General features: G+C 34.6%; 1 protein-coding gene across 1 annotated transcript; it reads left to right on the top strand.

Annotated features, from left to right (window-relative positions):
- The first annotated feature begins 9,146 nt into the window (after window positions 1-9,146).
- On the top strand, window positions 9,147-10,808 carry LOC133854987 (ankyrin repeat-containing protein BDA1-like). The gene is made up of 2 exons (XM_062291278.1): window positions 9,147-9,837; window positions 9,965-10,808. Exons 1-2 carry the CDS (start codon window positions 9,172-9,174, stop codon window positions 10,733-10,735), a joined length of 1,437 nt encoding a protein of 478 aa, XP_062147262.1. The 5' UTR covers window positions 9,147-9,171; the 3' UTR covers window positions 10,736-10,808.
- Window positions 10,809-11,229: the final 421 nt, after the last annotated feature.

The following is an 11,229-nucleotide window of genomic DNA, read 5'->3' as shown; positions in this document are numbered from 1 at the left end:
CATGATAGATCATCCGATCAATCATGGTAAATAATCCGATCGATCACAATAGATCATATGATCAATCCTGATAGATCAATAGGATCGATAGATCATTCGATCAATCATGGTAGATCATCTGATCGGTCATGATAGATCAATAGGATCGATAGATCATCTGATCGATCATGATAGATCATCTGATCGATCATGATAGATCAATAGGATCGATAGATCATCTGATCAATCATGGTAGATAAATATGATCGATAAATCATCTGATCAATCATGGTAGAAGATCTGATCGATCATGATAGATCAATAGGATCGATCGATAGATCATCCGATCGATCATGATAGATCTATATGATTGATAGATCATCCGATCAATCATGATAGAACAATATGATCGATAGATCATTCGATCAATCATTGTAGATCATCCGATCAGTCATTATATATCAATAGGATCGATAAATCATCCGATCGATTATGATAGATCCATAAGATCGATAGATCATCTGATCAATCATGATAGGTCAGTATGATCGATAGATCATTCGATCAATCATTGTAGATCATCCGATCAATCATTATATATCAATAGGATCGATAAATCATCCGATCGATTATGATAGATTTATAAGATCGATAGATCATCTGATCAATCATGATAGATCAGTATGATCGATAGATCATCCGATCGATTATGATAGATCAATAGGATCGATAGATCATCCGATCAATCATGATAGATCAATATGATCGATAGGTCATCCGATCAATCATGGTAGATCATCCGATTGATCATGATAAATCAATAAGATCGATAGATCATCCGATCAATCAGGATAGATCACTATGATCGATAGATCATCCAATCAATCGAACTAATGCACTAGGATCTATCGGATGGTCTATCGATAATATTATTCTATTATGATTGATCAGACTACTACACTAGGATCGATCAGACATTCGATCAAACCTTTATTGTGTCAAGTTTGATCGATCGAACACTATCATGATTAATCAGACTAATGCAATAGGTTCGATAGGATATTCGATCGATCGGAGAAATAAACTTAGATCAATCAGATATTCTATTGATCCTATGATCCTATGATCCTATCATGATCGATCGAACTAGAACTTATGATCAATCACGCGTTAGATCAAACCTTCACTATGTCAAGTTTGATTGATAGAAATCTATCACGATTGATCAGACTAATGCACTAGGATCGATTAAATGGTCTATTGATCATATTATTCTATCATGATCAATTAGGCTACTACACTATGATCGATCGGACATTCGATCGAACTTTCACTGTGTCAAGTTTGATCTATCAAACTATATCACGATCGATCAAACTAATGCACTACGATCGATTGGATGCTCGATCGATCAGAGTCATACGCTTGGATTAATGAGATCTTCTATCGATCCTATGATAATGTGATGATTGACCGAACTAGTACTTAGGATCAATCGCACGTTAGATCGAACATTCATTGTCTTAAGTTTGATCGATCAAACTCTATCATGATCGATCAGACTAAAGCACTAGGTCGAATGGTCTATCGATCCTATTATTCTATCATGATTGATCAGACTATCACTACAAAAGGATCAATTTGACGTTCGATTGAACCTTCACCGTGTCAAGTTTGATTGACCGAACTCTATTAATGTAATAGGTTCAATTGGAAGTTCGACCAATCATAGTAATACACTTGGATTGATCAGATCTTCTATCGATCTTATGATCTTGTCATTATCAATCATGACAAAAACAATTTATATATATATAGCTACAAAAATTTTTATAAACGGTGAATATATTTTAAATAAGCATAGTAAATAAAAAACTTCACAGATAATATTTAAAAAAATCAATTTTCCTCTATAGGGTTTAATTGTTTTAAAAAAGTTAATATGCTAATTTGATTTTAAGAGGCTAGAATATGATTTTATTTTTTTATTGTGTAGGGTCAATAGCGGCGACCCCAATTGTCGCCGCTATTGACCCATTATTAGCGGCAACATTTAGATGTTGCCGCTATATGATTTATTATTATTTTTTCTATTTTTTAATTGTGTAGGGTCAATAGCGGCGACCCCAATTGTCGCTGCTATTGACCAATTATTAGCGGTGACATTTAGATGTCGCCGCTATTGATCTAGCATTAGCGGTGACTTCTAAAGTCGCTGCTAATGAATATGATTTATTTATTTATTTTTTTTTCTATTTTTTATTGTGTAGGGTCAATAGCGGCGACTCCAATTGTCGCCACTATTGACCCATTATTAGCGGCGACCGGCGACCAACAAGGGTCGTTGCTAACGATCTAAAGTATGTTTGCGGCAACTTTTTAGCGGTGACCTTCCTGTCACCGCTAAAGATCACTCATTAACGGCAACCTCTAAATGTCGCCGCTAATGAGGTGTCTTTAGCGGCGACTTTGGTGTCGCCGCTAAAAAGTTGGCCGCTAATATACAAATTTTTTGTAGTGAGGTAGTGTCGTGGTTAATGGATACAAAATTAGTTGACACTCATTAACGGCAACCTCTAAATGTCGCCGCTAATGAGGTGTCTTTAGCGGCGACTTTGATGTCGCCGCTAAAAAGTTGGCCGCTAATATACAAATTTTTTGTAGTGAGGTAGTGTCGTGGTTAATGGATACAAAATTAGTTGATTTAAAGGCCCAGAATATAATGGGTGATACGATCTTTGACATATTGGAACGCCAAATACATGTGGACATGCAATAGATGAAAGATAGGCTACGACAAGGTTGTTTCAGTCGTTTATGAGCTAGAGTTATATTACCTTATCAGAGAGCTCTCAAATGCGTGGAACAAGTGTGTGAGAAGCTTTACATACCAATACGTCGTCATGATACAGTTATGACAGATGATCGGCGCAATGCGTTGTTGGTTGTTGCTGCACTACTATTAACGGTCACCTATCAAGTGGCACTCAGCGCTCCTGCGGAAGCTCAGAAGCCATTCACTTCAACAACACTGCCTCGATCAACGCTATCAGGGACCCATTCGTCCAACTGTTAAACCCTCGCTCAGAGCTCATAGGGACGCAATCATTGCAGCGACTATTGCTATTGCATTTCAACTCCCTTAATAAATATTCTTCTTTTAGGCACTATTGGTGAGTTCTTTGCTCTACTTAATAGCTATCTTTTCGTATTATTGTTCCCTGGCAAGTTCGTCAAACATGTCCCTTCCTTGAATATAGAGTAGTGAAAGCTAGCTAGCTAGCTAGTGTTTGGATTCACATATCAAAGCCTTTTATTTGCTATATCTTTTCTTGATTTATTTGATTGTATACAAAAATTTATTTATAGAGAAAGAGTGTCTCTTCTATTTTAACATTAACAACAATAAATATAATTTATCATTTTATAACTCTTATATTTTTAGTGCATGCAACTCTTTCAATACTCACTCATTATACTCCTCTATTTGTTCTATTACATCTCAATTTTAATCATGAATCCATCTTCACTTCCCCATGAATTATGGGTTGGCCTGTGCCATTATTCCGCTTTAATTTGTTGTTTCTATCTGTTAATTATTTGTTCAAGAGCCGCAATTAAAGAACTTGTATGAGAATTCATTCTTGCCCAAAATCTACTTTAGATCGATGATGTTAGACTACATGAAAGTGAGGTGCAGAGTTAAATATATGAAAGAGGAATATATTAATGGAAAAAAAAATGGGAATATTATACCAATTAAGTTATTTCATATGCTTTCACCTTTTATCAACAATTAAGCTTATTAATTATACTTTCAGTTTTATCAAATAGATGTACTTTCGTCTATATTCAACCAATTTTTCTAACAAGAATACTTACAAATTGTTAATTATACTCCAAAAAATTATTAAAAGTAAACTCTCCATGGTCGTGGCAGGCCATAAGGAGCCATTGAAGTTGAGGTTTGTAAGAAATTGAAGGAAAATGATTAAGAAAAATGCTTGGTAGTCGGTTTGGCCCTAAGCATTTTCTCCGTCTGGCCACGAATTAAAAAGAGCCTCACTTGATCCAAGCTGTAAGGTTCTAAATGAAGGCCCAAATTAAGCTGCTTGGCCCTAAATGTAGGCATGGCTCTGCCTTAAAATCAGGCCCTCAATCCGCGTTCAATGTTGGTTTGGCTCGGCCCGAGCTCTAGCCCACTCCATCATTGAAGGTCGGACTTGACCCGATAGTCAGGCCCTGACTTTGAATTTATAAATAAATACAAGTATCTTAACTACAAACTAGGAATTATCATATATTAAAAAAAAAAAAAGTTTTATTACAATATTAGAAATCAATTAATTTAAAAAGCTTTCGATAGTTTTAGAATAGGGAAATGATTTTTCTACATCATATTACCCTACATTAATCTTACACCAAGACACATAGGGTGTGAGACCCATGCATGTGAGTCCCATATACATGGGTCCATGGGACCCACACCCAATATGTCTTGGTGTAGGATTGATGTAGGATAATGTGATGTAGTAATAACACATCCTTTTAGAATATTAGAAATCAATCTAAGAAGAAATTGTAAAATAGTGTTTTTTCCTAATTAGAATCATCTAATTAACCAAGAAACAATTGGTCTCCTTTTGGAGGAAGAAATTTCCATTTTTGTATACAACCCAAAAACCTCACAGAAATTGAAGTCAAGGTTATGGAGTATGTCACATGAATTGATATATAGCTTCCACCAATTAAATTTGATTATGAGTTTGGATTTTCAGCTGAAACCAAACAACGAATTCGAAAATCCTTACCGCCTCGGCGCCTCCAATCATCGTTGTCGACCATCGTCGATTATTGTCATCTCCAACACAAAAAAAATAAAAATAAATAATAAATAATAAAAAATAATTTATTGCAAACTCAATTTTCCAGATTATTCCACCTTGAGTTTGAGGGTGATGTTAGAGAATATATTCTCTATATAATTGTGGTTGGATTTGGGAGGGGAATATATGAGATTGATTTAATTGTAATCAAATTTGATGGTAATCAGGTTACATTGATTTGATTACCATACTTATCTATCACAATTCTCCTATAAATAAGAGTTTTATGTATTGTAAAACTATTAAGAGAAATAAGAGTGTGTATATATATATAATATAGTCCTTTGGACTTTATCTTATGGATATAGGTCATAGACCAAACTATGTAAAATCTCGTCTCTATTTTCTTTTATTAATTTTCATAACTTATTTATTTTTCTATTTCATTATTAATTTCTTCACAAGCCTGCCTAAGCCACGGTTGGGTATTTTGTCCGCTCTACAAATTAAATTGTTGGAACCCAAGGCCAAAAATTAAATTGTGGCCAGTGTTTTAAGACTATTTTTATCAAGGCAACCAGAATTAATACTTATATATACCCAGTACCCTTTCCTCTACTAATCCTATATAATATGTATATGAATAATTTGGTGCATTTCCAAATTAAACTCATCTGCCGTACGTACGTGGCATATATTTATGGGGTTTAAATTTATGGGGCGTTTTTACTTCAATTGATCCAAGAGCAGAATAGTCTATATATGAAGGTTTACTCCAAAACAAGGTACATACGATGGTATTCGATCGTCTAACTCCATCCATTAATTACATCAACCTCATTCGAATGAACACTTGAAGTGTTCGAATGAATATTTTTACAAGCACTCTCACTTTTATATTTTTAATTTCACTCTTAACTTTTAAAATTACTATTAAATTAAAATTTAATAATAATTTATCTCAAATCTAATAGTAATTTTAAAAGTCACTTAAAAAGCATTACTCTTTTCTTTTTTGGCCACAAAAAATCAATGCTAAAGGTTCTTCTTGTATCCCGTCTTTTAAAATTACCATTGAGCTTATGATCGATTATCATTAAATTTTGATCAAATGGTGATTTTAAAAGCCATATATATCTTTTTTGGAGAGACATGAAAAATACATGAGGGACTTCTAAAATTACTTTAAAAAAAAAAAAAAAAAAAGGCACCCTAAAAAAAAATTAATTAGTGTCTGAAAAATTCGTTCTAAAATCACTGAAAATGATTTCTTCAGGAATAAGCCCACGTTTTTTTTTTGTGAGCCCACTAAACCCACTTTTCGTCATGAACTCCTCCGGCGATAAGAATATCCTTGTCTCTCCCCTCAAGTCTCCAGAGTTCCCCTTTTTCTTTTATTCTTCTTCTTCTTCTTTTATTTATTTATTTATTTATTTTTTTCATATTGTACATCAGCACGTGGAGAGGTTCCTTTCTTTCTTTTTTTTCCTTTTTTTATTTTTATTTTTTATTTTTTTATTATTTCTTTTTCCTTTTATTATTATTATTTTTTTCTTTTGTTATGTACGGTGGTGTTATCTTAATGGCTATTATTCCATGGTTTGAAGTACTTTTAACTTTGCCCAGAAAAAAGAAGCAGCTAATTAAGTAGAGCAGAAAAATAAAGTAGCTATTAATCAAGATGGTCTTATATGGCTATTAATATTCCATAGTTTGAACTTTGCCCAAAAAAGGAAGAAGCTAAGTGAAAATATAAAAGAATAGCGGAATAAAATAAAGTAAACAAAATGATTTTACATGGTTTGACTTTTGATATATGTCCATATATAAGATAAAGCCTAATACTACATATATATGATACTCTTATTCTTTGATAATTTTACTATACAAAAGATTGTTTATAGAGTTTACATACAATTTGAATTCAATATAATCTTAATCAAATCTTTTAATACTTGGTGATTCAATACCATCGAATCTATAAATTCAAAATAATATAATCTTTATCAAGATAATATCATTCTCATCAAATTTTTAACTTCAGGATAATACCCACCAGAGACAATCCCAGGTGGCGCACATATATATGAATCCGAAAGAAAGAGGCTCATCCAGCAGACGTCCTTTACAGTACTTTATTCTCATCAAACAACGTTAAACGCGTTGCTTCAGTGATGTCTGATCATCCAATCTTCTCATCATTAATTTAAAGGCATTTCCTTTTTAAAGTGTCTGTCTATTAATGAGTCGGAGGGGTACGTATACGCAATCATGCAAATGCTTATTAATTATAGGAATACTTCTGCCTCTCCGCTCAAGTCTCTGGAGGTTCCCTTTTTCCTTTTTCTTTTTTCCTCAGCCCACATGCTTAATTGCAGAAATACTTCATGCCTCTCCGCTCAAGTCTCTCCAGATCGAAGTTTCATTTTTTTTTCTTTTCTTCTTCTTTTTGACTTTTCATTTTTGTACGTCTGGATTCCTTGCTATAGCCATATAGGCATATCTGTATATATGGATTAACCGATCAACTTATAATGGGTTTTGGGGAGTTTTCTTTCTTAATTAAAAGTAGAGATGTAATCGAGCCGAGCCGAGTCGACTTCGAAGATTTCAAGACTGGCTCGTTTATGAGTCGAGCCTAAATAGTCGAGCTCGAATTCGAGCCGAGCTATAAATTACATGTTCAAGCTCGGCTCGTTTAAAACTCGGGCGAGCTCGAGCTCAAGCTCGAGTTCGTTGAAAATAACATTCGAGCCGAGTCGGGTTACTGGACAAGCTCGGCTCAACTAGAGCTCGATGTAAACTATTAAATTTTTCAATAAATGATCAAAGCAGAATTCAAGCCCAAGTTTAATTATGAACAACCTCTATGTATTTATTAATAACATAAATATATAATATGTAAGTATATAAGTCATATTATAAAATATATTACATAACTATAGTTTATAAGTAACAAATTAATAATATGTTATTATATATAACTACAGAGTATAAACAATGGTATATGTATAATGTGAACAAATAGTAAGTCTAATATATTCTATATAACTAAGTAACTATAATATAAGTATAATATATAACTATTGTTAACCATGTGTGATGTGATATATGTGTTTATATATATATATGCTAACTATTTAATATTGTTATATTGTTATATACTAACTATTAATAACTTAATATGTTAATTTAACATGCTAAATATTGTTATCAAAGTATTATAATTAATATGTAATACTATATATATTATACTATGTTTACTATTTACTAATATATATGTAAGATATGAACGAGCTAACGAGTCGAACTAACGAGTCGGGCAAGCGATCCGGTCGAGCTTTAAACGAATTGAGCTCGCGAGCCCCTATCGAGTTTTGTCGAGCGAGTCGGGTATGTATCACTTACTAATCGAGATAACGATCGAGTTTCTACAGTATCGAGCTCGAGTTCGGATCGGGCTAAACTGAGCGGGTATCGAGCGGACTGTAGAATGGACTGGCTTATTTACATCCCTAATTAAAAGGATGCCATTTGTAAAAATAATATCGTTTTTTTTTATTTTATTTTTTTTATTACTTGAACAAGTGTACGTCTTTTATGCTGCATGATCAGTGTCAAAAATAAAACAAAGAATGTTATATTAATTGAAGAGAATATAATAATTAAAAAGAAAAAACATTATATTGAGAAACCTTTCTATAAAAATACTTAAATATATAATTTGTTAGAGGATACGAAGTCTAGCTACTTCAGTGGGAAAGAAAAATGATTTCTATATTTTTCAATCATATTCGGTTTTGCTGATCACAAAGACAACCAAAAAAAAAAAACCCAAACAAAATTAAGCTTATTATCAGATGGAGAAACCCATAAGATTCCAAGATGTAAACAAAAGCTTAGTTGGTGGACGTCCTATATATACGCTTCATTATTCGCAAACAAGACGTACAACGTTAAACTCGTACGTTGCCTCAGTACGTGCAGTACGTGTGCAGATATGATCCAATCCTATAAATAGCTAGAGTAGTACGCCCATTAATCTTCTCATTTCCGCAATAGTACTAGCTAGTCGAGTCTCGACTCTCAACTCATCAGCTAGCTCTTTTAACTGTCAGACTCACTATATATATATATATATATATAGGAAAATGATAAATATACAACTCCATCACAACTTTGGTACAACCTCCACTCACAATGAGATGGGACCCACGTGTATGGACCCCACCTCATTGTGAGTGGGTTGTGCCAAAGTTGTACAAAGGGGTTGTACCCCAATCATCTCCCATATAGGAAAATGATAAATATACAACTCCATCACAACTCCATCCCATATATATATATCACTCTCTTATTCTAAGGAATGGATGAGTGTTTGGGGGATATCTCTCTCTTAGAAGAGGGTGGGAGTTTGAGAGTTGCTGCTCAACAAGGAAACATTGATGTCTTGTACAACTTGATACGGAAGGATGCAAAAGTTTTGGATAGGATCGACGACGTTCCATTTGTCGAGACTCCATTACACACAGCTGTACGTGCAGGACACACCTCGTTTGCCATGGAGATCATGAGCTTAAAGCCCTCGTTTGCTAGGAAGCCCAACCAAGATGGTTTCACCCCAGTTCACCTTGCTTTGCAAAAGCATGCTTTTGAAAATGACCGTGTTTTGCAAAAGAAACAAACCATACTGGTTAACCGACTACTTAATGCTGATAAGGACCTTGTCCGTGTCCGAGGAAAGGAGGGTGTGACTCCTTTGCATTACGTAACTGAAAAAGGAGACCTCTATTTTTTGGAAAAAAATTTAAAACTCTGCCCCGAGTCTGTTGAAGATGTGACATTTCGAGGAGAGAATGTGCTGCATATAGCCCTGAAGAATAACATGCTCGAAGCTTTTTGGTACCTGTTAAAATGGGTTCGGGGGGCTTGTTTTAAAGATGCCAAATTGTTAGAGGAGAAACTGCTGGATTGCACGGATGATGAAGGCAACACTCTGTTGCACGTTGCAGTATCCAGAAATCAACCGAAGGCAAGTCCTTAATTTCCAGTATTAGCTAGTACTACTGATCGATCAAGTTAATTATCTAAAATGTTGCGTGCATGTTTAGCAATATTATTAGTTTGGGTTTTTATCTTTGTCTACGTACATCTTGCAGGTAGTGAAGTGGATACTGAATCATGAATCAATAGTGTTGAGGTTACTGAATATGGGATCAGATCATAGAAAGAATTTGGAGGGTTATACGGTGTTTGACATCTTGGAACACCAAAAGTCAACACAGGTGGACAACCATCGGATCAGAGATATGCTACGACAACGTTGTGTCAGGCGTTGTACAACTAGACTTGAACATTACTTAAGATCTTCTTTCACATTTTTTATGAAGCTTTACGTAGGAATACGTCGTCGGCAAACAGTTATAACAGAGGATAGGCGGAATGCGCTGTTGGTTGTTGCTGGACTCCTAATAACGGTCACCTACCCAGTAGCACTCAGCCCTGATCAACCCAACTTGTTCAACTGCACAGTCGCGAATCCGTTCAACGGTACCGGTGCCAATCACTTCAACTGCACAGCCCGGTTCGACCCTAGCAGTGAAGTCAATCCATCTCGAGACCAATATTCCACTATCTTTTACGGTTTAAATACTGCCGTCTTTTACCTAACAAACATTACACTTTTCTTCCTCGTCCCGACTGATTTTCTTGGATGGTTGCTCACCCTACTCGTTGGACTCCTCTTTCTTTGCTATTGCTTCTCAACTCCGTTATTATCCAACGCTCGTATTATAGCCTGGTTTGGTTTCTTTGGTGGATATTTCGTGTTTCTTCCACTTCTTTTGTGGTTCAGGATGGTTTCGGAATCACTCAAGTCTTTTTCTTTCAAAATGGGTGACAATGATGCTCATCCTTCAACACATATATAATTAAGTATATCTGCCACCGCCGCCAGTCTTCTCTTTCTTACTCGCCCGCCATCATTTTCCTCTAATTATTCCACGTTGCTTTCTTTCTACACTTCTAAAGTCGGGTGAGCTATTCCATCCTAATTAATTGTGAGAATTTTTTTTTTTTTTTTTTCTCTATTCGTACTTGTGTTTTGTATTAGCTAGTAAGCTTAAATATATGAATGTTTCTTGGGTTTCTTGTGAGCTAAGCAGTTATTTTAATTCTTCTGTGTCGAAAGCCAATCTCCGTCTCAATAATATATATTTTACAATCTCAAGATGAAACTAAATGGGGGCCGACGTGCCGTCCCTACATTAATTGCATTACAAGACTGATCGACTGAAGACATCTTATATATAGTTTGAAAGTTCCTTTCCTCGAGAAAATATGGCAGCATAAGAAATAAAAAAATAAAAATGTAGAAAATAAGCTGACAAACAAAACATGCAAAAGTTTATTTATTTTATTTTAT

Source organism: Alnus glutinosa, chromosome 13 (assembly GCF_958979055.1).
Source record: "Alnus glutinosa chromosome 13, dhAlnGlut1.1, whole genome shotgun sequence".
Lineage (NCBI taxonomy): Eukaryota > Viridiplantae > Streptophyta > Magnoliopsida > Fagales > Betulaceae > Alnus > Alnus glutinosa.
The sequence above is the reverse complement of the archived record's forward strand: the minus strand, read 5'-3'. Positions and strand labels throughout refer to the sequence as shown.